The 27,494-nt window shown below is 46.0% G+C and overlaps 1 protein-coding gene across 2 annotated transcripts in view; it reads left to right on the top strand.

Annotated features, from left to right (window-relative positions):
* Window positions 1-3,064: 3,064 nt before the first annotated feature.
* Window positions 3,065-27,494, top strand: part of GRID1 (glutamate ionotropic receptor delta type subunit 1) — a 1,054,628-nt gene continuing 1,030,198 nt past the window's right edge. For both annotated transcript variants that reach the window (XM_075934837.1, XM_075934836.1), the window contains exons 1-2: window positions 3,065-4,076; window positions 6,533-6,688. In XM_075934837.1, the coding sequence (XP_075790952.1) occupies window positions 3,998-4,076; window positions 6,533-6,688 (235 nt within the window). In that variant the 5' untranslated portion in view covers window positions 3,065-3,997. The remainder of the gene's footprint in view (window positions 4,077-6,532; window positions 6,689-27,494) is intronic.

Raw genomic sequence — 27,494 nt, forward strand, 5'->3', positions numbered from 1 at the left:
CCTTAAAAACTTGAATCTTCAGATATCTAGTTTTTCAAATAAATTCTTCAACGACCACCTTACCTAAAATACACATTTTAATTTCAGTTACTATATTACAAAAATTTACTTCCAAAGTCCTCCTGTCCTTTCTATCCATCCCTACTTTTCTTTCACCCCTCTGTTGAACAGAGCTCTTAAAGGGACAGCATTCCTTTTCTTCCTGATAGCTGGACAAATGACTTTCCTTTTTCTGACTATTCGATGAGCTAGTTTTAAAGAGAACCTTCCACCAAAATCAGTACATTGCTAAGATATAAAATCCTTTGACATGCCTAAAAATTTTGGAAATATATTTTAACATAAACATATAGTGACATTTCATAAACATGAAATTGTTATGAAAATTACACAAAATAAATCAGTGTTCCCTTTTTCTAAAAGCAATGAACTTTGTTATCAATACACTATACTGTTCTGACAAACAGAGAAGGGCTGCAGAACATGTATTCCATAATATTTAATGTTATATTCAGCAGGACAGCTGACTTGTCTGTATTACAAAGTTTTTGCAAATAAATTGCAACAAACTTCAGGATATATAAAAAAAACTGTGACATTTTGTATTCCAAAATTTAGTGTTCTTAATTAAGTCCCTGCTGCATGTCCAGCCTTCACAACCTGGCATGCAGTAGAAAGCATGCTCTGTTTTCTTAAGAAATACATGTCAGAAAAGTGGGGTTTTTCCCCCTAAATATAATTTGGTACATTTGGGTCAGGGATTTGGCTGGAATGGATAAACAGAGAGAAGAGGGTGAGAGTGGAGAGAAGGTAGAGCAGTAGGACGGAGCAGGAATGGGGCCACAGGGCCTATGATTATTTGTCTTTCACATTTGCAGTTAGAGACAAAAGTACTTTCATACTGCAATCACTTTTAGTTGGTGGCCTATTATTGTATAGTTTAGGCTCCCTTCTTTTCTTTCCCTACTCTTCCCCATTGGGAATCACTCCTTTACGTGGGTGAAGTAGCTTGCACTTTTGTTTCCCTTCTAATTTATTTGGCTGGTTGATTCTTCATTAGTTTTAGTTGAGAAGTTAGGCATTACTGTTTCATTACTGACTTATTACAGCAGTGCCCAGCTAAGGTCAGGGGCTCACAGTACTAGTGCTGTGCAGACACACAATAGGAGACAACCTGCTCCAAAGAGCGTGGAGTCTAAATGAATGGTGTTTGTATGCCTTCATATACAGACAGGGTGACATTTGTAATTCTAGGGCCTTTTGTCTGAGAATTCCCACAGCACTTTACACACTTCGAGTTGAACTACTCCCTCACAATGACATGCTGTTAACTCCATTTTCCAGTCAGAGGAACTAAGGCAAAGACATGATGGAATTATTTTCTTCCCATGAATCACCTATGCATACTACAGCGTAATGCACATGACTGCAGTGACTATGAGTGTTTTATTTCATACGTAACCAGAAGAATAGTTCAGTGCCCTTCTTCACAGTATCAGTCAGTAAGTGCATATTGATTTAAAAAAATGTAAATTAGAATTAATTTTTACTTGCTAAATTAGTCAGATAAGGAAAGTTTCTATTGATCTTTGTCCTTGAAGCCAATTATCTGGATTAAATGTTTTTATTACATGGATTACTGAGAACAGTATTTAATCATTTTGCATTGATCAATGGGAAATTACATGTGTAAAACCAAAACACTGTAAATAAGTAAAGTTATAAGGTGATTTATTTTAAAAAATGCATCATGTTTCATTTACCCCCTGCCTCTTCCTTATCAAAAGCAGTGACTATAACAAACTCAATAGCAGGCTGATACAGACTGCAGAACAGGAATCCTCCTTGGCACATTTCAATTCCTTCTTCCTTTTCCTCTACTCCATCCTTTTGTGAATTTCTCCCTCTCCCACAATTGTAAAGCTCGCCTGTTTTAGCTACCCCTTAGTTTTTGTGGTACAACATCATGAAGAATGCTCTCTGTACTACAGACCTCATTGCACCAGTCTCTTAGGCAAGCAACTAGTCTGAAGTAGCTGGAGACATGAATAATAAATGAACAAGGTAATGGTTATAAAATGTATGCTACATTGGTCTGAAATTACAGATGCAATTGGGGACAGAGGAAATGGACCATTGGAATATTATGCTAGCACCAGAGAAGCCCATATTTTGGTAGGCTATGCACAGATGCCGTGATAACAAACGAGCAGTGGACAAATCCTGCTCCCAATTGAAGTGGGCAGCAGTTTTGTCATTGACTTCAATGGGAGAAGGATCTGACCGTAATGCTTTATTTCTAGTCACTGCACTTGCACGACGACTGACCTCCAGTCATCTTGGTCCCAGCTCATAATGTCCAAACACTGCCTGTCTATGTCTCCGGGGCTAAAGCAGTCTCGGCTTCAGCCCTAGAGCCATTTAATAATCTTGGTAACATCCGCTCTCAACTCATTTTCCTGGCAGTAGTTTTAATTACGGTTTCAGGCTCCTGAATGAATTTATTTTCCCGGGATCCTTGGCATATTTAAACTCTTATCACGTTTGGATGCCTGCAATCACTGATGTACTTGTTTTAAGGGATGAATTAGTCTTCTGAGTCTGAGCTGTCCAATTTCTGGATTAGACTTCATTGAGAGCTTTAAAAGAGCAAAAGAGCCAGCACTTTGAGGCACTCTCTCTCCCAGCGTGGGGGCAAATAACACGTTCTCAGTTAGGAAAATAAGATCCTGGTCTTGAGAAGGAAACCTAGAACCCCCGCCCCCTCAGCATCTCATTGCACCCTCAAGCGCTTTTTGACTTTGCAACACGATTTCATTTTCTCATTGAAATTTAAAAACCAGGAACCAAGTTTTAAGATTTTCTCAGTCTGCAGCTTCCATTGAACCTTGCCTCTCTCCCGGGGCCTTTTCTCGTTACCACTAGAGACGCCAGTGACGAACAAATCCCCCTTTGGGGTGAAACCGGTCACTTCACCTTCCAACTTCCAACCAACGCTTCCATTGTGAGAGGCGGGTCGGGGCAAACGCCGACGCCAAATAAAGCAGCAGGGCTGCGACTCGGGGGCTACATTTCCAAGCTGGCCAGGGAAAGGGTCTGTCGGGTTTCCAAACAGTTCGAGGAATTAAACTCCCTCCATGTGGCTCCCAAATCCTCAGGAACGACGCTCTGAACTCCGGCCCCTCGGCCTGGGCGCCGGGCACAGTCCCGGGCGGGGGGGGGGGGGGGCTAGTGCCAGCCCCTGCTCAGCACTGGCAAAGCGGGATCCCAGCGGACGGAGGCGCGCGAGTGAGCAGCGTCTGGTGGCAGGAAAGCAGCCTGGGCAGCGCATCGCTGTGAAATCCGCACTAGCCTGGGGGAAGCTGGCTCCCGCAGGCGACCGGGCGGCTGCTGGGACCCCCTTTATCTTAGAGAGCCTCTTCGCCTCCCTCTGCTCCCGGCCGCTCGGTGTCCTGCTCTGGCACGGACAGGTCCGTCTCCAGGCTGCCTCCTCCCCCCTCCCCCGCTCCACAGACCTTCTCCCGTCCAGGGCGAGCCGGGTCCCTTGTGCCGCCCCAGCCCCCCTCGCCTGGCCAGCCTCCGGGGTGGAACGGGGCTCCGCGGGCTCCCGGCGCCTCTCCCCAGCTCCCCGTGTGCTTCGCCCAGACTATATTGAGTGGCGAGGCTCCGCAATCACGTGGCCTGGGGGGGGCGGTCCTCCGCAGTTTGCTGGGAGCTGGGGCTCAGACACACACGGAGCGAGGAGCTGCTGCTGAAGTCTCTGCCCTGCTGCTTCCTCGCAGCCACCCAGGATCTACCCAGCTGCATGTATTTTTAGCCCCTGCCTTTTTCCTGCGGTCGCCCCCGTCCCCGCCTCCCTCTTCTCTCCATCGTCTCAATCCCGGGAAAGACTCGGGGGCTGGATTTCCCAATCGTTTGTATCTTTTTTCCTCCTCCTTTCCCCGCATCTCTGTCTCTCCACCAAACCCGGGCTGATGTGCTGTGCGAGAGGCTGGCAATGGAAGTGGTGATGCTCTGGCTTTTCCCCTGGATAATTCAGTGCGTTTCAGTGCGGGCGGACTCCATCATCCACATTGGTAAGAAGAGGGAGCGCGCGGGGGGGGGGGGGGGAGAAGCAACAAATAAAGGGTCAGTGTCTCCTTAAAACCACATAATGTCACGGGCAGAGGGCGAGCGATCCCTATTAGCGGGGGGAGGGGGGAAAATAAGCCACCCGAATCCTCTTAATTGCAAAGTTAGGGGGAGGAGGAAGCGAGGCTGGGGTCCTGTTTTGATTGCGAGGATGCTTCGAGCACGTTAGCACTGAATCGCAGCAGAGGTTTCTCTGGAGGTAGGGCGCAGGTTTTCTGTCGTGTGGCCGCTTCTCCTCTTGTACTAGATTCTGGGCTCAGACCTGTTTGCGTGCAAGGTTTTCTCCCTTCTCCCGCCGCCCCTGATGCACAAGGCAAAACAGACCGAAAAGAAACCACCCATCGGGGAAACTTTCCAGCCCCCCCCCCCTTCCGCAGTCCTAGCGGATGCACGATAACGGGAATGCACGAGGGACAAGTTGGCTGGAAAGGGGCAGGAGCCGCTGGATGCGCAGTAGCCGGGGGTGTGAGTGAGTGTGAGTGCGCGCAACTATTGCAGGTTGAACAAGGGCCCATTCAAGCCTTCGGGCTGCAAGGGCTGGTGCCCGCAGCGAGGGGAAAGGCTGCCCGACAGCGGGAAGGCCGGGCAGTGCATCGCGCTGGACGGGTCACTGGCGTGGCTTCGAGGAGCAGGGCAGAGAAATGTCCAGGGACATCTGGTGGGCAAGAGGCACAGCGCTGCAGCCACCTTCGGGTAGCGTGGGGAGGTGCCCGCCGGCAGGCAGGCAGAGGGTGGCGGGGAGAGAGGGAGACAGTCTCCGCAGATCGGCCGGGCTCTCGGCAGCGGAGAGCAGGCGATGGAGAGCGGCAGGGAAATGAAGAGCAGCAACCCCCCACTCGCCTCCTCCCGGAGGAAACCCTCGGGGCGGGGGAGGGAGATACGGAGGCGGGAGGCTGGCACGGGTTAGTCCGGAGCAGGAGCGCGTCTGTCCCCGAGGACAAACCGAGATGGAACAAGTTTCCACAAGCGGAAGCATCTCCTCCGAGGGCCCCATGTGAGGGGGAGGGATGCCCGTGGGGGTGGGAATGGATTTTGAACCACATGATGTGGCGGCGGGAGCGCGAGGATGCTCGGAAAGCAGCCCCCCTTAAATCGGCGGGAGGCCGAGGGGCAGGGGACGAGCAGACAGCGCTGCGGCTCCGGCAGGCAGAGACCCGCTGCGCAGGGAGGCAAGCCCTGAGCTGCCCGTGCGCCCCAGGGACTAGGGGGCAGGGCGGCGTGGAGGCCCCAGCTGCCTCAGCCCCCAGGCCCTGGGCATCCTTACAGGGCTCCAGCGCACCAGGAGCGCGCTACTTACCGCGGATGCAAACTCGCCTCTCCCGACTCTCCCGCAGTTGGCTGAGGACTCGCTCCCCATTTCTCAGCGGCGGAGGCAGGAAACGCAGACCCCAGATGCCTGCCCAGGACCAGGCGAAGGGCAGCTGCAGCTGCTTGGCTTTCAGACCTGCCCAAACTTCAGCCTTGGTGCCGTTGTCACTTCGCCCCAAATAACGGCCTCGAGAGACTGAAGGGGAAGAGCCTGAACGTGCATGTGTGAATTTACACGCGGATCTTTGTTCGACTTAGGACGCGGAACTGGTGTCAATAAATAAGAATGTCATGGCGGGAGGCGCCTTTTTGTTATTGAACCTAACAGTCTGGATTTGCCTAAACAAGAGAGTAACTTGAATGTGCACACACAGGCCGAGTCTATTATGTAACACAGCTCGCCAGATGTTTTCATGTTCACTGCATAAACAACGGCCCTGACATTAGAAGCTTTCAGGTTACTGAACGCCCAGGCTGACTCAGGCTTGCCAGTGCCTTTGTGTATGCAGCGCAGAATCAAACACCCAAATACACCCGGCGAAGAGCCGAAAAAAACCCGAGCAAAAGTTGGTTGTTTCCAACACCGCTCCCTTCTCTTGCACTACAACTTACAAAGACATTTGTTTAGAGGGCTTGGTTAGTAAGTGCTGGTTGGTGAAGCATAGTCGACCTGCTAGGGAAGAAAAGGCCTCATGATGATCCAGTTGTGCTGCACCTCCCCGTTGCACTCATCTCGAGCGGAATGGTCCTTGAAGGCTCTGCGATGTAACCTTCCCGGACAATAAATGCCTTGGTATGATCATCGCGAACCTGGAAGCCAGGACGCTGTTTTTTGTTAATTTGTTTTGTAATTCTTCATTAGACCCCAGCTCAACAGTGTCTCCAGTGTCAGACTCAACCGGCCATGTTAAAACACTCTGCACTGGAAGGGAGAACGAGGCGCGATGCAGCTGGTTTATATAGATAGGAAACCTTAGGCACGGGGGAAAAAACCAGGAATAGTTCTGAGACCTTACCTCTCCCCAGGTAATCCCGCGGCCCCACCCTCACTCCTTCTGGGAAAGATCAATTTCTGCTGTGGTCATGCCAACAGGTGCCATTTTTGAAGGAAATGCTGCCAAGGACGACGAAGTCTTCAAGCAGGCCGTGTCCGATCTGAATCTCAATGACGACATTTTGCAGAGCGAGAAAATCACTTACTCCATCAAGCTCATAGAAGCCAACAACCCGTTCCATGCGGTGCAGGAAGGTGAGCGCCGCTGCAAGCGGCGGGGGGAGGAAAGGGGGGAGACTCGGAGCAGCCGGGCTCTGGCAGCTGCGCGGGGGAGAGGGGGAGTTTGGCGCGGCTGTTGCACATGGTGCATCTGTAACTGGCTGTTGGCGCGGCGCCTGGTTTACCCCCCTCCCCCAACTACTGCTCAGGAACAACGGGGGGGGGCTGCCCCAAAGAGTTGCTCCCCCCCCTGCCTTTCGCTGGGAAGCTTCGCCGTGGCGGCCCCGGGGCTCTGCCGAGAGGCGGGCACAGGGAGCCCGGGGCCCAGGCGCGGGCAGCTCTGCGGGGCCCGACGCTTGCCGGCGGTTGGCGCTGTTTCCCAAGGCAAGCGAGCCCAGGCGGGGAGCTGCGGCGCGCCTGAAGCCGGGGGCGCAGGCGGGCGGCTGGCCCGGCGCCAGGCTGCTCGCTCGCTGCAGGGGCGGGGGAGGCGAGCTCCGCGCGTGGCGCGTGTCAGCCCCGCGGCGCTCTCGGCAGGCTGGGGCGCGTGTCAGCCCGGGCCGCCGCGCGCAGTTCCGCGGGAGCCAGTCCCAGGGCAATCGGGGCGAAGGGGCCTGTCAGCGCCTGGGGGGGGGCTCTTGCATCGGGCGCTGACCCACAGAGAAATCAGTCGGGGCACGCACAAGTGAGAAGCAGCCACCCAAACTCTCGCTGGCGGGCCGCGCTCCCCGCCCACTCCAGAGCCTAGGGGAGCTCAGCGAGTAGATCCCCCGCCAGGAATGGTGGGGGTGGCTGGGGTGCCAGCGGGCTCCCTAGTGCTGCGAGGGAGTCCCGAAACTCGGGGCTGGAAACAGGCAAGCTGGGGACACCTCCGCCCCTGCCTTAGGGCCCCCCCATGTCAGGGGGCAGTTCTGTTCTGCTGGAATAAAAGGGCGCTGTGGTTACTATGTAATGTCCGGAGGGATTCAGGGTGAACGGGTTGGGTTTATGTGGCCATTCCTCTTTTGTTTATCCCCTGGTTTGAATACTCCAGGTACACAGGCCACCAGAGCAGGGATTCTTGTGTCTAGTAACTCAAAGGATTGCTTCAGAAACTCTGAATGGTAAGACATAGGGTGCGTTGTATAAATGTCTCAGGGTATGTTTGAACCTGGATTTTCTGGAGTTTAATGTAGGAGTCTTTACCACTTGAGCTATAAAGCCTGCCAGCTCTCAGCTAAGGCTGTAGAGCTCCCTTGTTCTTATCAATCACTGTAAGTGGTCTAAGTGCCACTACATGAGACAGTGAATCAGGGGTATGTCTATACTGCAACACTATTTTGGGATACCAGAGTATCCCGAAATAACTATCCTGCATCTTCACAGCAAGCCTGTTATTTCAGGCGCGCTATTCTGACATCCCTGTAAATCTCATTTTACAAGGAATAAGGGATGTTCTGGAATAGTGCTTTATTTTGAAATTTGGCACTTTTTAGACAGTGCCAAATGACGGAATAAGCAATTTTGAATAGCATCAAAATAAGATACACAATTTGCAAAGCTCAAATTGCTTATCTTATTCTGATTTACGGTGCTGTGTAGATGCATGCTAGGTGTGTGGGTTACATTAGCAAGAAACCAAAACACATTATTGGGGCCAAAATATTTAGGCTGCCCCCTTGCTCCATCTGTAAAGTCACTTGGGAAAGAGCTGAAAATGGAAGGAAATATTAAACATCCCATTAAGAAAAAGGTGCTGTTTATCCTGATAGCTACAGTGTACAATGTGTAGGGACTGCAATAAATGTAATAGTTGTGCAATATCATGGTCTTAAATCACCCGCTTTAAAATTATGGAGTTTAGGCATAAACTTCAGGCTTTTTCATCCATGCCTGAGAGCAAGATTTGATTCAGAGAGTGAAGGATAGTCAGATTTAGGTATGTTTAGTTTTTGCCAGTCACTGAGAGGATCAAATATACTTGCACTAAAATAGGGTATGTCTACACTACAGCACTAATTCGAACTAGCTTAGTTAATTCGAACTAAGCTAATTCGAATTAGTGCATCTAGACTTAAAAACTAGTTCGAATTAGCGTTTTGCTAATTCGAACTAGCATGTCCACACTGAGTGGACCCTGAACTGAGGTTAAGGATGGCTGGAAGCTGTGCCAGTAGGGCATCAGATTAAGACTTAGTGTGTGGAGCTGCTGCCTTAGGCTAGCCGAGGGCTGTGCTTAAAGGGACCCAACACCCACCCCGGACAGACAGTTCTCAGGGGTTCCCCACTTGCAAAGCAGTCCTGGCTTGGAGTGCCCTGAGAGCCCACACTCGGCACATCACAGCACTTGGCCATCAGCCTGGCTGCACTTGCCGCAGGCTGCCATCCGGGGGGGGGGGGGGGTCAATCAAGGGGCTTCAAGAGAGATTCCACCCTGAGGAGTCCGCAGAGCCACCCCAGTCCTCCCCATCAGGGGCTCGTACCCCATTCCTCCCTCACCTCCTTCCACTTACCCTTCCCTAGCCCCCCTTCCTGATGTTCAAAATAAAGGACACGTGTGTTCAAAAATAGAAACTCTCTTTATTGAACAAAACTCGGGGAGACTGGGAAAAGAAGGTGGGAGAGGGGAAGAGAGAGGGTAGGAGAGGGGAGGGCAACTAAAATGATCAGGGGTTTGGAACAGATCCCATATGAAGAGAGGCTAAAGAGACTGGGACTTCTCAGCTTAGAAAAGAGGAGACTGAGGGGGGATATGATAGAGGTCTATAAAAGCATGAATGGTGTGGAGAGGGTGCATAAAGAAAAGTTCTTCATTAGTTCCCATAATAGAAGGACTAGAGGACACCAAGTGAAATGAATGAGTAGCAGGCTTCAAACTAACAACAGAAAGTTCTTCTTCACAAAGCAAATAGTCAACCTGTGGAACTCCTTGCTGCAGGAGGCTGTGAAGGCTAGAACTATTACAGAGTTTATAGAGAAGTGAGATAAAGTCATGGAGGTTGGGTCCATGGAGTGCTATTAGCCAGGGGGTAGGAATGGTGTCCTTGGCCTCTGTTTGTGGAAGGCTGGAGATGGATGGCACAAGACAAATGGCTTGGTCATTGTCTTCGGTCCATTCCCTCCAGGGTATCTAGTGTTGGCCGCTGTCGTCAGAAAGGCTACTAGGCTAGATGGACCTTTGGTCTGACCCAGTACGGCCATTCTAAGCTCAGGGCTCTGGGTTGGGGGTCTCAGTGGACCACCTTGATTTTCATTCCAACCTGCTCCTGGGTGGCCAGGCTGGCAGCTCTCCTGCCCTAGACGGCCACTTTCCTGTGCCTAGTGCGGAGGTCGTGGATGAGGTCGGGCGGTGCCCGTCTCTTGTGGACCTGGGCATGCTCCCAGGAGCCGCCTGCCTGGTCCCGGGAAGAGGCGGAGGGCTGGGTGGCAGCGGGTGGCTGGCTCGAGCTGTGCCAATTGCAGGGTCTGCTGGCTGGGTGCTGGTAGGCTTGTACCTGGCACGGGCACTGTAGTCAGCCCGTGCCCCTTTAAGGGCTCCGGGGCCAGGAGGGGGGCAGAAGAGTTTCCCTGGTGGTGCCCAGAGTGGCCACCAGGGAAAGTTGGGGAGGGCTAACCTCCCACTAGTTCGAATTAAGTGGCTACACAGTCCTTAATTTGAACTAGTTAATTCGAACTAGGCGTTAGTCCTCGTACAATGAGGTTTACCTAGTTCGAATTAAGCGCACTGCTAGTTCGAATTAAGTTCGAACTAGTGGTTTGCATGTGTAGTGCCTATCAAAGTTAATTTGAACTAACGTCTGTTAGTTCGAATTAACTTTGTAGTGTAGACATACCCATAAAGACTGGTTGAGGCAGTGAGAGGAAGTCAATTTGGAATGGAGATAATGCTGTCGTGGTAGTTTGCTGTTGTGTTTAATAATACTTCATTGTTATGTTAGCAGCTTTTGTTATGGATGAATGGAGAAGCAAGTTTTTAAAGTAGGGAGAATACTTGGAAAGTGGTTAGAAAAACAGCTGTTTTATTACATAGTCTTTGATTTCACTGTGGTTTCACGTGTAAATGGGGTAGCTAAGTAACTGGCTTAACATTTTCCTAGCATTTATAAGATCTGACAAGTAGTTACATAGGTAAATCATTTCAATTAACTTTTTTTGCAAAGGAAAATGTTTGAAATTAATCAGCTTGCCTTTACAAATAAGACCTTAAAAAGATGTTATTGGGGTTTGATGAAGAAGCCAAGGTTGATTATTGTGTTATTTCAGCAGCAATGCTTCTGAATAATAATTACTCTAGAAAAGAGAACTATTTATAAACCCCCGACAAGACTATTTTTAAAAATGATTCATCACTAGTTTTACCCTTAACATTACAGAGCACAGGGAAAGTAATCTTTTTCTATATGAAAATTTACATTCATACATATGCATTTAGGTGTAACTTGTGTACATGAAAATTATGGATACAAAATTGCATCAAATATTCATTTTTATAAACCTCAAACAATTCTTTCTGATATTTATGCCACCTTTATGCTTCCTTACTGTCCTGTAAAACCAAACCAGCAACGGGGTGGGGACTGATCCGACGCCTATTGACATAGATGATGTTTATTCAGTGGACTTTGGATCAAGTCTTAGGGTGTGTCTACACTGAACTGTTATTCCAGAATCACGGCTGTTATTCCAGAAAAACAGTACTAGCGTCCACACAGCAATTGTGTTATTTTAAAAGAAAATTGAAATAACAGAGGGCTTTTTCTGACACTAGTAAACCTCATTCCATGAGGAATAACACCTCTTCCAAAAAACCTCTTTCAGAGGAGGGTGTTTTTGAATGCTCCCCTGCTGCTATGTCGAAATAGCTAGGACCATTCTAAGTTATTCCTCCCCAGTGCCTCCTGGGGCTCTAAATCAAGATAGTGCATCCTCATTAGGGGAATCTGCCTTGGACTAATTTTGAGGCTTCTTTGTAAGGTGGATGCTCTATTTCAAAATAAACTATTCAGGAATATATCTTCCAGAATAGCTTTTTCCGAAATAAGCATGAAGTGTAGACATACCTTTACGTTCTTGAAAAGGAAGTATGAAAGGTGTTTGTTAATGGGAAAAATACATAGTCGCAAACTGTAGAGAAAGACCTTCTCCCCTCCCAAGAAACAGTTGGGTTGATTATTGAGAATGATTAATGGAAGTATCAGCTCTTCTTACATTTCAGAATGTCAGTGTCATATGTTGGAGTTTATTCATATTCGTGGAAGTGACAGTAGATGGCTGATTGAACAGGTGCGTCCAGCAGTGTGTCCTCTTTTCAAGAGGAGAAAAAGCTTTAAACTGTTTTGACCATATTGAGATATAACTGATGAGTAAATCTAATTGTTCTGAGAAACGTGACCAAACTGGAGAATACTTCTTATCTTGACTTGGTAGTTTTCTTATTTTCCCTTTTAATCCTGCAGGAGAAGTGGTACCTCTAGGAAAGAATAATCTTTCCGAAGTATTAATTCACTATAGAAACTGTGCATTGAAACCACAGAAAGGATTCTGGTCAGATGTTAATCTTTTTGGTACAGATAATTAAGCACCACAGCACATCTTTAGTGTCTGAAGAAATATAGGACCCAGATTTTCTTGGATATACCCACTAATGGGCAGTGAACACTTAAATTTAGACGTCTCAGATGGGTAGCTTGTTAGTCTGTATCTGAAAAAAACGTGGAGTCCTGTGACCTGACCTTTAATGATCCTTTGACCTTTAATGGTCAAAATCACTTCCTCTGGTGCATCTGATGAAGTGGTTTTGACCCACAAAAGCTTAAGCCTCAATAAATCAGTTAGTCTTTAAGGTGCCACAGGACTCCTGACTGTTTCCAAATTTAGAAGCAATTCTTGGAGTTCTGAACACACAGTGGAGACTAGAGGAAATGTAAAATAAATGATACAGTTACATTGAAAAATCATCCTTTGCTGCCTAGCTGTTAAAGTGTATGCAGTCCTTTTCTCTCTGGGACCTCAAAATGATCTGATCTTCATCCTGTGTGTTTCAGTATCTTGCCTGGGTAAGTTAAAAACAGACTGGTAGCTTTATTTGTTCAAGTCAGATTCCTCCCTCCCCCTTCTTTTTTGGCTTTCAGTTTCTTTCCTTTTCAACTGTTAGTCCATGTGCTGACAGAATGATGCATGGGATGCACCAGTAACCAGGCTATTTGTATTGTGCACAATATAACATGGTGTCCTTCTTACTATTCAAAGTTTCATTGTAATCAGTTGTGCAGATGCTCTACTCATTTCAGTAGGACTTTGCTTACAGTAGTCAAAATAACCTGGAGCAAATCATCTGTTCATACAGCTCACAGAATGTTGCTATTCATACATAAAATGCACTGACATCCACAATATTCTTCCTATGCAGCGTCTTTCTAAGTGGTGCCATGGAAATCAGTGTTGTAAAGGATTCTGTGTAATACAAAATGATTTGGAGTAAAAAGAGCCAGTGTGATACTCAAGGGCGGAGTTTTGAGAGAGCGGGTGGGGGACAGCAGCCGTGCACAATGAGGCTATGTCTACACTACAGGGTCTTTGCGCAAAACCAGCCATTTTTGCGCAAAAACCTGTGGAGCGTCCACACCTCAAGCGCATTTTTGTGCAAGAAAATTTACAGTAAAATGGCAGAACAGAGGGCTTTTTGCAGTGTTGGTATACCTCTTTCTACAAGGAATAACTCCTTTTTGTGCAAGAGTTCTTGCGCAGAAAGGTGGGTGTGTATGCCCAACAGGGGTTGCTTGCGCAAAAAGAGCCTATCAGAAAAAACACAGGAGCTCTGATGGCTGATCTGTGAATGTCAATCAGAACTTTCTTGCACAAGAGTGTCCTTGCAGTGTGGACGCTCTCTTGCGCAAAAGCTCATAGCTTTTGCAATCTGCTTTTGAGGTATAGATGCGCTTTTGCACAATATGTTTTTGCAGAAAATCTCTTCTGCAAAAAGCTTTTTGCGCAAAAACCCTGCAGTGTAGACAAAATCTGATACTCAGCTTGCTTTTCTTCCTGTTCCCCTAACGATAATGGAGCAAGAGGAAAGTAGTGCCGGAGGAGCTCTCAGAATCAACCAAGGCACACAATATTATTTTCTGTCTCAAGAACCTTTATAAACAGCATTACCCAGTAACACTGAATTATTCCTGAAGTCCTACGTAAATCAAAGGTGCAAAAAGACACTTCATTTCAGCAGTACTAAGGTAACATTATGAAAACTAAACACTCACTGTGTAAGTGGGTAATAAACCTTGTTACATGAACAGGAATTTAATGAGTGATAATACTTTTCAAGACACTTGGTGAGGCCACATCTGGAGTATTGTGTCTAGTTCTGGGCCCCCCACTGTAGAAGGGATGTGGATTGGAGAGGGTCCAGCGAAGGGCGACCAAAATTATTAGGGGGCTGGAGCACATGACTTATGAGGAGAGACTGAGGGATTTGGGTTTGTTTAGTCTGCAGATGAGAAGAGTGAGGGGGGATTTGATAGCAGCCTTAGAATCATAGGATCATAGAGCTGGAAGAGACCTCAGGAGGTTATCAAGTCCAGTCCCCTGCCCTGATATTTAGTATACAGGTAAGATTTTTTTTTTGCATGGGTGGGAAAATATTAAAAAGCAGCAGTATTTTTTCAATAGGATTAGTTCATTTCCAGGAAAAATGACCTACTTAAAATATTTTATTTTCCAAAAACAGTCCATTTTCAAAAGTAGGAGATACGCAGACATACTTTAGATGCTGGAAAAAGTTATAGGGACTTTTGCTCAACAGGATATAGTGATGGAGAATCCCCAGTAACTGCAACAGGTAAATGAAAGCCGAGTCTGTCTCTTTCTCTCTTTCTCTCTGTTGTCTTAGATAGACTTCCATGCTGTTAGTTTTATAAATTCCTGAGCATAGCAGCTAACCTGGAGCCTAATTCTGAAATAAGATTCTAGTCATTTTGTGGGGGAAAACTTCCTGTCTCAGTAAAATTTGTATTTTAGTCATGCGTAGTTTTGCTAACGTAGGGGTATAAATTGGTTAACCAGTTACCTGGTAAGCATCACCCTTACTGGCATGCTCACCAAGGTATCCGGTTAACCAGGCAGGGTGGAACAGCCCCTGTGTGGGACGTGGTAGGCTCAACCAAGGTAAAGCAGCCTCTCATCCATGGCAAGATGTGGTGTGATAGGCCTGGCCTAGCTGAAGCATCCCCTCACCCACAATGTGATGCAGTGCAGCGGGCGTGTGGTGTTTTAGATGCTGCTTGTAATTATTAGAATTGGGAGCACTGGCTGTTGGGAGTCTTGAAGCACAGGAAACAGGAAGGAGTGGGGAGGAGATGAGCCAGGGCTGAGTGAGAGCTCCAGAGGGGTGCAGCAACTGTCATTGAACCGTTACGAGAATTACTACGGAGAAGTTCAACCTTGGTGTGGACAACGGATGCACAAGCTAGTTTGTAAACTGTGAAAGACTTGATTGTACATAGTCCAGTACTTGCACTATTCAGTCCTGTATTGCCCACAATTGTGACTACTGATGCTTCTGATTACGGACTTGGGGCTGCCCTCATACAACTTCATGAGGACAACACAGAGAGGACTGTTGCATTAGCTTCAAGGATATTGAATGATGCCGAGAGAAAATATTTACAGTTGAAAAAGAAGTACTTGCTTGTGTCTGGGCTACTGAAAAATGGAGAACTTATCTGTGGGGCCGCACATTTAAGTTGCGCACAGACCACAGCCCTTTGACATCTTTGCTAACTACAAAAGGACTGGGAAGAGCAGGAAATTGTATTGCTAGATGGTCTGCAAGACTACTCTCTTTCAGTTATGAACTGGAATATAAGCCTGGAAACCAAAATGTGATAGCTGATTGCTTTTGTCACTTGCCTTTGTCTTCACCAGACGGTCCACCGGAGGATGAGGATGAAGTAGTTGCACTTATTACAAGCACTCTTACTGCAACTACAAGAGAACAATTCCAAGCTGCTTGTTCAGCATGTCCAATTCAACAAAAGCTACAGGAATTTCTGACAAAGAGATGGCTCAGTGATCCTAAAAACCTTGACCTGTTTTGCTGCCTTATTTTAGAGTTCGGGATGAACTTTCTTTTCTTGATGGCTGTGTGTTACGAGGTACACACCAGCTACTTGTGTCAGAAGAATTACAATCAAAACTCATACACCTGGCACATGATACTCATCAAGGAATTGTCAGAACCAAATAATGACTATGGGATCTGTATTGGTGGACAGGGATGGACTCCCAAACCGAAGCATTCATAAAATCCTGTGTCACTTGCCAAATGCATGAGACAGCAGTGACATATACCCCACTATTACAGCCTATTCCTCTTCCTTATTCTGCATGGGAAAAAGTTGCGATCGACATTGTAGGAACCTTTGATTCCTTTGAGAGGAGGGAATGTGGTGTTTTAGATGGTGCTTGTAATTATTAGAATTGGGAGCACTGGCTATTGGGAGTCTGGAAGCACAGGAAACAGGAAGGAGGGGGGAGGAGATGAGCCAGGGATGAGTGAGAGCTACAGAGGGGTGCAGCAGCAGCTTTGTAAAGATAAAGGCCTTTGTTAAATAAAGGCCTGTTGAAGTTTGTTAGTACCTTGTTTGCATGATACAACAGGGCGCAACTGGGTTGGAGCAGCCCCACCACCCACATCTTTTTGTGGGCAGAGGGCTACTCCAGCCTGGCTGGGCCACTGTGCCACACTGTGAGTGGGGAGTGATCCAGCTCAGCTGGGCTGGAGCAGCCTCCCATCTGCGGTGCAGCATGGTGGGTCCAGCCCAACTGGAGCGGCCCCCTATCCACAGCGTGGTGTGGCAGGCTTGGCCCAGACTGAGCAGTCCTCTCCACCCTGCTCACAGGATCCCGCTTAATCGGTTAAACATAATGTTAGACTGGTTAACTTTTGAAATGTTATTTTACATCTGTAGCTAAGGGTTGTGCAAATAAGCAGTAAAGGGACAGTCACTGCTCCATAGAACTCACAAGCTAATTTTATAACAAGATGCAATAAGCGAGTGAAACAGACAAATGGAGGCAGCAGAGGTGTACAACAACATTGAAATCTGGAGTCTTTTATGGATATATAAAATAGGACTTGATTGTATATTTGTGCTCAGGTACTGGAATTACACTCTGTGGAGGGTTTTTTTTTATTTCTGGCATCCAGCACTTAGCTTTTAATTGAGGGGAAAATCATTTTAATTGTAAATAGCCGTCAAGAATTTTTTTATCAGTGACCTTAGCAATTCCTTAAAATGCTACACTTTTTTTTGGAGTTAAGAAGCTTGATAACTCAAAGGTATAAGGAATTCTTTTGCAGATAAGACAAATATTTAGACAAAGTTTTCCATTTCTGAACTTACTCTGGGAGAGACCAGTTTGATGATAAATATGTGTTTGACACCGGTGTCCAAAATACAACTCTTAACCAGTTTCTAGCCCGTATTGAAAATATGGCTGCTTAAAGTAAGAAAAAAAGTATGTGCATTTCTGTGTGATTAAAACAGTTTAGAAGTCGATTTGAATGTGTTTAAACACAACTGGGGCATAAAAGCTAGTAGTACAATTTTTTTTTGGCCATCTTAACTTTCTTAACTTTCACTGTGCGTTGTGTGGAGAAGATCCAATAGTTATTCGAAAATATTGGAGCTGCTGTCTCAGGCTAGCCGTGGGCTGTGCTTAAAGGGACCTGACCCCCACCCCGGACAGACAGTTCTCAGGGATTCCCCGCTTGCAAAGCAGTCCTGGCTTAGAGTGCCCACACTCGGCACATCACAGCACTTGGCCATCAGCCCGGCTGCACTTGCCGCAGGCTGCCATCCGGGGGGGTGTCAATCAGGGGGCTGCAGGAGAGCTTCCACCCTGAGGAGCCCGCAGAGCCACCCCAGTGCTCCCCATTGGGGGCTCATACCCCATTCCTCCCTCACCTCCTTCCACTTACCCATCCCTAGCCCCCCTTCCTGATGTACAAAATAAAGGACACGTGTGTTCAAAAATAGAAACTCTTTATTGAACAAAACTCGGGGAGACTGGGAAAAGGAGGTGGAAGACGGGAGGGCAACTAAAATGATCAGGGGTTTGGAACAGGTCCCATATGAAGAGAGGCTAAAGTGACTGGGACTTTTCAGCTTAGAAAAGAGGAGACTGAGGGGGGATATGATAGAGGTCTATAAAAGCACGAGTGGTGTGGAGAGTGTGCATAAAGAAAAGTTCTTCATTAGTTCCCATAATAGAAGGACTAGAGAACACCAAATGAAATTAATGGGTATCAGGCTTCAAACTAATAACAGAAAGTTCTTCACAAAGCAAATAGTCAACCTGTGGAACTCCTAGCTGCAGGAGGCTGTGAAGGCTAGAACTATAACAGAGTTTAAAGAGAAGTTAGATACATTCATGGAGGTTGGGTCCATGGAGTGGTATTAGCCAGGGGGTAGAAATGGTGTCCCTGGCCTCTGAGGAAGGCTGGAGATGGATGGCACAAATGGCTTGGTCATTGTCTTTGGTCCATCCCCTCCAGGGTCCCTAGTGTTGGCCGCTGTCGGCAGACAGGCTACTAGGCTAGATGGACCTTTGGTCTGACCCAGTACGGCCATTCTAAGCTCAGGGCTCAGGGTCTGTGGTCTCACTGGATCACCCTGATTTTCATGCAGACGTGCTCCTAGGTGGCCAGGCTGGCAGCTATCCAGCCCTAGATGGCCACTTTCCTGTGCCTAGTGCGGAGGTTGTGGATGAGGTCCACGATCTCCGCACTAGACCAGGCGGGTGCCTGCCTCTTGCGGCCATGGGCAGGCTCCTGGGAGCCACCAGCCTGGTCCCGGGAAGAGGCGGAGGGCTGAGTGGCAGCGGGTGGCTGGTTCGTGCCGTGCCAGGTGCAGGGTCTGCTGGCTGGGTGCTGGCAGGCTTGCACCTGGCATGGGCACCGTAGCTAGACCGTGCCCCTTTAAGGGCTCCGGGGCCAGGAGGGGGGCAGAAGAGTTTCCCTGGTGGTGCCCATAGTGGCCACCAGGGAAAGCTGGGGAGGGCTAGCCTCCCACTAGTTCGAATTAAGTGGCTACACAGCCCTTAATTCGAACTAGTTAATTCGAACTAGGCGTTAGTCCTCGTACAATGAGGTTTACCTAGTTCGAATTAAGCGCACCGCTAGTTTGAATTAAGTTCGAACTAGCGGTTTGCCTGTGTAGCGCTTATGAAAGTTAATTCGAACTAACGTCTGTTAGTTCGAATTAACTTTGTAGTGTAGACATACCCTAAGGTGCCACAGGACTCCTCGTCGCTTAAGCTCATCAGTTAATATTGTCAACTACATGCATTTCCCCCCTTAAAAGCTGTTTTCCCCCAGCATCTGCTCTGCAGTGCCACCTGCCCTCCCCACAGTTGCTGTCTCTGTCAGAGGCAGTGGTGGGGGGAGGGTAAAGCTGCCGCGAAGCAGCCTCTGTCTATGGTGGGCCTGAGCTTCCAGCAGACCGAGAATGCTACGCATCCCTCAGAGCAATCCTGGGCCTGCTGCAGAAAGAGGTTGATCCCAGCAGCAGCTGCTGTCAATGGGAAGGTAAGGGATTGAGGGTTAGGAGAGGGTGTGGGGTCTGGGAGGAAGTTCGGATGAAGGATAGGGGACTAGGGTGCAGAGGTTTGGGTTGTAACCTGGGGCAGGGGACTAGGGTGAAGGATCTGGGAGGGGATATGGTTGAAGAGGGGGTGCAGAGGGTTTGGGTTATGTAGGGCTGGTGTGCCAGAGGCTGGGGTGCCAGAGGCAGACTCTGGCCTGGAGACCTACCTGCTTGACTCCTACCCAGCAGCCCTCTCAGGCAGAGTCTCTGCCTTGCCCGCCCCTGCACTGGCTGCAGGGGTCATGTGGTCTTTAAATAGCTAGGGCCCAAGGGAGGGGGGAAGGGTGCTTCCCAAGCTGCCTATGGAAACTAGCTAAAGGGATTGTAGTGGGGACAGGGGCAGTGCGGGAAGCCTCTCTCCCCCACCCCTGGGCTCTCAGCTGTTCAAACAGAGCCTTGCAGCAGCCGCTTTTCTCAGCTTATGAGGGGCAGGCAGGGAGTCTGTTTGAAGCTCCCCAGTGTGTCCATGGGTGGATCTGGCAGCTTAGCAGGGGACTCATGGGCCGTTTTTGCTCAGACTTGTTTTAGATGAAAACATGGTCCCAGGTGTGAGTCTGTTGTTTCACTATGTTGTATTTCTTAAAGATGGTTACTGCCCGAACGCTGGCAGAAGTGTGGGGATGGGGGCAGAATTGCAAACCATAATGAATCACAGGAGTTCTAATATAACCTTGTTCATATGAAGTGATTTTTTAAAGCAATATACAATTGTATTGATTTGACTGCATAGGGTGGGAAAATGCATTGGTTGGTTAAGAAATACTGTGATGCCCCGTACTTAAGGGAGATAAAGTATTAAGTATTTAATAGTAAATATAAAAAGCCTTGCAGCTTCTGTCTGCTAGACTTGCAAAGGATTGGTTTTTATTAATGCCTTATCCTTTGATTTTTTTGCTAGTTGTTTCTCATGTGTCTTTCACTATTGTATAGCATCTCCTTTATCTACTATTCTCTTGCAGCTGGTTTGAGCATAGATTTCACTGGGGTATACTGTCTTGTTTAGAACTTTCTGATAGTTGAACTCTGAGTTCTCCAGAGTGAAAATAAAATTGTTATATACATTTCTAGTTTCATTCTGAGCTTTCAATGCCTTCTCAAAACCAGGCAGATATAGTTTAAGCAGGGGATCACTCCCCTAGTCCTACAGACCTGACTGTGTAGCTACACATTTTCTAACTAGTCTACTGTGGTTAAAAGCTGTTGCTCAGTGGGATGAATGCGCTTAACATTTTTACCTCCTTATGCCTTCCGAGACCAAACTGAGACTTGTTAAGGACTGCCACAGTGAAGGCATCTGTGACACTGTCATTTCCTTCTGCCTGCACTTTTATGCTTTTTAGTTGTATGGCTTGGTACAGTCTTTGACTAGAATGCCTCACAAAAGGATCAGAGGGGTAGCCGAGTTAGTCTGTAAATTAAAGGAAACATTTTCAAATCTCCCTCTCTTCCCTCCTGTGCATTTTTGTGTTATGTTAGTGGCAATGACCCCATGTTTCCTTCAGTTTAAAAAAGATATGCCAAGATTTCATAAAGGGGGGCGGATTCAGTTAGGCTGAGGATGAATGCAGCCTATGAACTGCATGCAACAAATCCAGGTACCCAAACAGCTAATTTCAGCTGTGTATTTTGAGGCATTCACTGTTCAGTTGTAGGTGCAAATATGTGAGGATATCTTGCACCTGGTAGTCTGCCATTCTGAAATTGCATCTTTTTTAGTTTTGTGGAGAGCATCGTGCGCTAGGATGAATTTCCTTCCCTCTCAAACTGCATCCTTCAGAAGTGGCCATATTATTACATTATATTACAGGGCCATGTTATTTTGGCCATGTAATATAATGCATTCATAAAGATACAGATCAGAAAAAAATGTATTGAATTTCCAAGTTCTGTGTTGCCTCCCACACATGACATCCATGGAGTATCATCTCTCTCTCTCTCTCTCTCTCTCTCTCTCTCTCTCTCTCTCTCTCTCTCTCCATGGAGAAAGACACTCTGAATGGGGATAAATGTTGGTGAAAGAGGAGATTTTTATGCAAATATGCTGGACATATCTACCCATTGGAGAGTATTGGAATGCAATCCATAATCAAGAATGACAAATTGTTACCAGGTGGTCTTTCGGTAAACCTTGGGACTTCCAAGTAGAGATGGGCACACAAAAGGAAATGAAGAACTAATCTCTCATCAGTTAATAGCTGCTTGACTACTTGTAACTTCTCACTAGAAAAACAAAAATAGCCAAATCACTGAGGAATGATTCAAAACTTACTGAAACTTCTTAAATAGTTAAAAATGGTGGTACCCCATCTATTCTAAAACTCCCACTGCTACTATCATAGTGGAGCTCCACGAATGGCCCTTCTTTGCAGAGGGCTTGTTTCTCTCTGTTACCCTGTTAGCTAGTGTTGCTAATGGTGAGTATCCAATTTGGCACAGTTAGTTAGCCAAGATGGTGGCTGCTCTAGGCTTCTCAGAGCAGGTGTACATGATAGAGTGGCTAAGAAGTTTAGGTGACATAGTGACTAGAATGCTGGAGTTGCCTGGAGACCTGTTTAAACTATTGCTCCTACCTAGGTGGAGCTGCATCCCTGCGATCTGTGGTAGGAAAAGTTTCTGAAAAGGCTGGAGTAGGAACAAGCTGGGTGATTTTCTGGAAAACATTAGACAAGACAATACTGAATGATGACAGCATATGACCTACAAATAACCTATATTACAGGCTTACCTTGTTTCTGTTCTCCCTGCTAATACCCAACCTGCTAATACCTTGATTTAGCAACCGCTATGTATGAAAGAATCATAGATTTCAAGATAGTTTAATTCACTGAGTGGCTGCAGGATTGGCTTACTGTTCTCTTGGAATACCAGATTATTTCACCCTGTTTTTCATCAAAGATTTAATACCATGGGCTTATGTTATGTTACTTTCTTTACTCATACATAGTATAGAATCACAGAATAGTATAACTGGAAGGACCTTGAGAGCTCATCAAATCCAGTCCCCTGCCCTCATGACAGACCAAGCATCATCTATATTATCCCTGACCGATGTCTATCTAACCCACTCTTAAATATCTCCAGTGATGGAGATTCCACAACCTCCCTAGGCAATTTATTCCAGTGTTTAACCACCCTGACAGTTAGGAAGTTTTCCCTAATGACCAACATAAACCTCCCTTGCTGCAATTTAATTGAATTGCTTCTTGTCCTATCCTCAGAGGTCAAGGAGAACCAATTTTCTCCCTCTTCCTTGTGCAGGTTGGACCTCCCTGATCAGGCACCATTGGAACCTGATTGGTCCTGAATGAGGTAGTTTGCTGGACCATGGGAGGTCAGTTTCATTCACCTGTTGACAGACAGATCAGGGAGGTCCAACCTGCATAAGGAAGAGGGAGAAAATTGTTCTCCTTGACCTCTGAGGCTTTTCCAGGGTCCATCAGCAGAGGGCTCTGCTGCCCCAGCACTGCCAGGGTGGTGGGGTTCTGCTGCCCTAGAGGCTGCCCTAGAGGCTGTCCCCTCCAGGGACTAGCTTTGGTAGACCAGATCCGTCCTATGGACCAATATTTGCCCACCCCTGCTGTATGTAATGATGATTTTGATCCTGGATATATTGTAACACTTTTTTTTACACTGAGTAGAAAAATATGTTAAGCTTACCTGCATTCTTAGACTCTAATTGCCACAGGTGATAGAATCCTATATTCTAAGCATGACATTTTACACAGTATCTTAATATATAATGGACAGTTTGTCTTGTTTTGAGGTGATTCATCGTTCTGTGGTCCAGAGTGATAGAAGTGATTGGGGAGACTCATCATGGAGTATCAAAGTATGCAAATAAGCAGGGAAATAAATACAATTCTTTTAAAAATAGAAAAAAGCTTAATTGGCACAAAAGTATGTTTATTTACATTTTTATAAACACTTCATAAGTCTAATTTGTCAAAGACAGCTATTTGAACAGAGAAGCTATTACCATGTTCTTTAAAATCATGCATGGTTTAGTATAGTAGTATATAAAAAGATAAACAAACTATGATGATAAGTTCTATTTTCAGTAGTGGCTCTAAGTTAATGTTGTGTAAAATGGTTACTGAAGATGTAAGTAAAATTTGATACTCTGGATTCCAAATATCACTTTTTTGGACAAAAACTACTTGCTTCTGCAAGACAAAGATTGGGTTGTGTCAGTTAAAAAAACATTTGTTCTATACTTTCAAATAAATGATTTGGACAATATAAAAAGGAGCCTTCTTGGGAGGTGTATAAAGCAATATTTAGAATTAACAGCTGCTAACTGATAAGCATAGGCTTTTAGCTGAAATGTAAGAAAGTGTAATTTTTATCATAAATGCAAGTACAACATAAATCTTGCGTTGGACTTTCCTCAGTTTTTCTTTCAAAAATAACAACAACAACAAAAGGCTATCTGTATATAGAGAGATGGCTATAGATATAACTTGTCATACACTTATCTAAAGCTTATTCTTCTGAGAGGTTCTAAAGTGATTTGTTGCTGTATTTTTATTTGTCCCTAGAGGAGCGTTGTCATCTGATGCTTCTAAAGGTTGTTCTTCTAATCTAACCCCTTAGAGGCACCTTAGCTAAAATGACTGATTGGAAGCATTGCTGCTGTACAGTCTATTTGTACACTGACTTGAAATCTACCTTGTCTTAAGGGAGGTTTTCATTTATCTAAAACTTCCCCAGCAGAATGAAAGCGGCCTGTTGAAAAATCACACTTTTGTGGCAGTGGTACCAGTTTACACACACACTTTCTTTAGTTCACACAGACCCATATGTACATATTTGCACATAACCAGTTTTATCTTTGTTAGCCTCTTCATGCACTTCATAACTTCTGTTTCTATATATGGAAATTACATCCTTTTAATTTTTTTAGGTTTTAATGCTATTGTGAGTTGCTGGATTGTCAGGTCAGGAGACTGAAATATACTAGTCATAGGATACGTATAAGGCATTCTCTATGTCAATGTATTTCAACCTTGACTTAAGGAACCATCTCTAGAAGTGAGAAGATAGTTCATTCTCTGTGTCCCTTCAAGTGCTAGGGTCGAGAATAGGAACAAATGGGCAATAGTGACAGTAGTATTTGGTGATATGATAGTTGTCCGCTGGAATTGTGCATGACTACCAACTAGCATTCAATATTTTGAAAATCTGTTCTATAGTGCATGAAGATGCGTAATAATTTCAGGGGAAGATTATAATGATATGCTAATAAGCCAAGATTCTTTTCATTTACATAGCTTTAAGGCAATAAGTACATAAAATGAGAAACCTGTTGAGAGGGTTTTCTTTTATGTAGTTCCTAATCACTTGTGTTTAATTATAATTTTGAGACTTGATGGTTGTGCTTGAAAATGTTTTCAGGTTTGTGAGTTTTGAATGTTTTTAGTTGGCTTGCAGGATTTGCCTGATCAAAATCATTACTTGGTTTCTCTGTTGGGTGACTTTCCCCACACCAGTGTTTCTGCTCTGAATTTCTCTGTTGATTTTGTTGTGGTTTCTTAATTCCTATCTATTTCCCACCCTCCTGTTTTAATATTCATTTAAATATGCGGTAATAATGTATTATCTTGGGGTACGCAAATGAAGCCCGGGAAATTCAAATCCCGGGCTTCATTTGCAAGTGCGGTATGCCTACATTACCCCGCTAGTTCGAACTAGGAGGGTAGTGTAGACATACCCTTCCTTAGTATCCTTTGAAAGACTTGAGGAGAAAGGACAGTAAGAAGGAGAGCCTGACATGTTTTCCACTTACATGCATCTGAATAGTGTCTCAGGAATGACTTGTACTTTAACCCTCTTCCCACAAAAAAACTACCTAAAGGGATGCTGACTCTCATTATTGCCATATTATTTTAGTCCAGTCCTTTAATTCATAGAATCATAGAATACTAGAACTGGAAGGAACCTCAAGAGGTCATCGAGTTCAGTCTTAAGAACATAAGAATGGCCATACTGGGTAAGACTAAAGGTGCATCCTGTCTTCCGACACTGGCTAATGCCAGATGGTCCAGAGGAAGTGAACAGAACAGGGAATCGTTAAATGATCCCTCTCCTGTCATCCATTTCCAGCCCCTGACAGAGGCTAGAGACACCATTCCTACACATTCTGGCTAAGTAGTACTGATGGACCTAACCTCCATGGATTTATCCAGTTCTTTTTTTAAACCCTGTTAAAGTCCTGGTCTTCACAACATCTTCTGGCAAGGAGTTCCACAGGTTGACTGTGTGCTGCATGAAGAAATGCTTCCTTTTGTTTATTTTAAATCTGCTACCTATTAATTTCATTTGGTGACCTCTAGTTTTTATGATATGGGAACAAGTAAATAACTTTTCCTTATTTACTTTCTCCGTACCTGTCATGATTTTATAGACCTCTACTGTATTCCCCCTTAGTCTCCTCTTGTCTAAGCTGAAAAGTCCAAGTATTTTTAATCTCTCTAAATATGGGATCCATTCCGAATGCCTAATCATTTCCCTTTTCTGAACATTTTCCAATGCCAATATATCTTTTTTGAGATGAGGCAACTGCATCTGTCTGCAGTATTCAAGATGTGGGCTTACCATGGTTTTATATACAGGCAATAAGATATTCTCTGTCTTATTCTCTATCCCTTTTTTAATGATTCCTAACATTTTGTTTGCTTTTTTGACTGTGGCTGCACATTGAGTGGATGTTTTCAGAGAACTATCCACAATGACTCCAAGATCTCTCTCGAGTGGTTATAGGTAATTAGTCCCCGCCATATTGCATGTATAATTGGGAGTATCTTTTCCAATGTGTATTACTTCACATTTATCAACATTAAAATCCATTTACCATTTTGTTGCTCAATCACCTAGTATTGTGAGTATTGTGAGTCTGCTTTGGTCTTAACTATCTTGAGCAGTATCATCTGCAGATTTTGCCACCTCTTTCTCCAAATCATTTATAAATAGATAGAATAGGATTGGTCGCAGTACAGACCCTTGGGGGACAACACTTATTATCTCTCTCCATTCTGAAAACTAGCTATTTATTTCTACCCTTTGTTTCCTGTCTTTTAACCAGTTATCAATCTACGACAGGACCTTTTATCTTATCGCATGACAGCTTACTTAAGAGCCTTTGGTGAAGGACTTTATCAAAGGCTTTCTGGAAGTCTATATACACTATAACCCTTAATCCCCCTTCTTCACATGCTTGTTGACCCCCCTCAAAGAACTCGAGTAGATCAGTAAGGCATGATTTTCCTTTACAGAATCCATGTTGACTTTTTCACAACAAATTATATTAATCTATGCGTCTGACAATTTTATTCTTTACTATAGTTTCAATTAATTTGCCTGATACTGACATTAGCCTTACTGGTCTGTAATTGCCAGGGTCACTTCTAGAGCCCTTTTTAATTATTGGCGTCACATTAGCTATCTTCCAGTCATTAGCTGATTTAAAGGCTAGGTTACAAACCCACAGTTCATAGTTCCGCAATTTCACATTTGAGTTCTTTCAGAACTATTGTGTGAATGCCATCTGCTCTCGGCCCCTAGCTAATGAAGCCATACACCGGCCACCTGGACCCAGACCTTTTCAATGCCTGCCTCAGCCGAGCCCGGATGCAGGTGGAGTATGCCTTTGAACGCCTCAAGGGATGCTTTCGCTGCCTCCTCACCTGCCTGGACATCGGGGAGCACAATAGCCCTGGTCTGGGGCAGCATGCTGTGTGCGCCACAATATTGTGGAACACAAGGGGAAGGCCTTCCTCCCGGGGTAGGGGGCAGATGCCGGCCATGAGGGCTGTGGGTTTGAGCAGCCCCAGACTGCAGCTGCCTACCAGGCCCATCAGTTGAGGATGCGCATCCAGGAAGCCCTGAGGGGCCTGTTCTCTCAGCCCCCCCAGTAACTCTCCCCAGGGCCTCCCCAACAGGGCCTTCTGCCTTTCCGCTCTCTCTCCCTTCCCCCTCCCACCGCCTGCCTTTGCCCCTTCCCTGACCTCCCAATAAACACACCTGTTTGGTTTGAACAGAAAAGGAGTGCTTCTTTATTGAACATGAGGAGAAGGTGAGCAGGGGGAGGGGGATGTCTGAACTGGGAGGGAGGATCAGGACTGGGAGTAGTAGTGGAGCGGCTTGCGGTGCCACCTCGGGTGCGGGGACCTCTTCGGGATTGGGTGTGTCTAGGAATCAGAAAGGGGCGGACACAAGGTGCG

This window comes from Pelodiscus sinensis, chromosome 8 (genome assembly GCF_049634645.1).
Source record: "Pelodiscus sinensis isolate JC-2024 chromosome 8, ASM4963464v1, whole genome shotgun sequence".
In the NCBI taxonomy this organism is placed as follows: Eukaryota; Metazoa; Chordata; order Testudines; family Trionychidae; genus Pelodiscus; species Pelodiscus sinensis.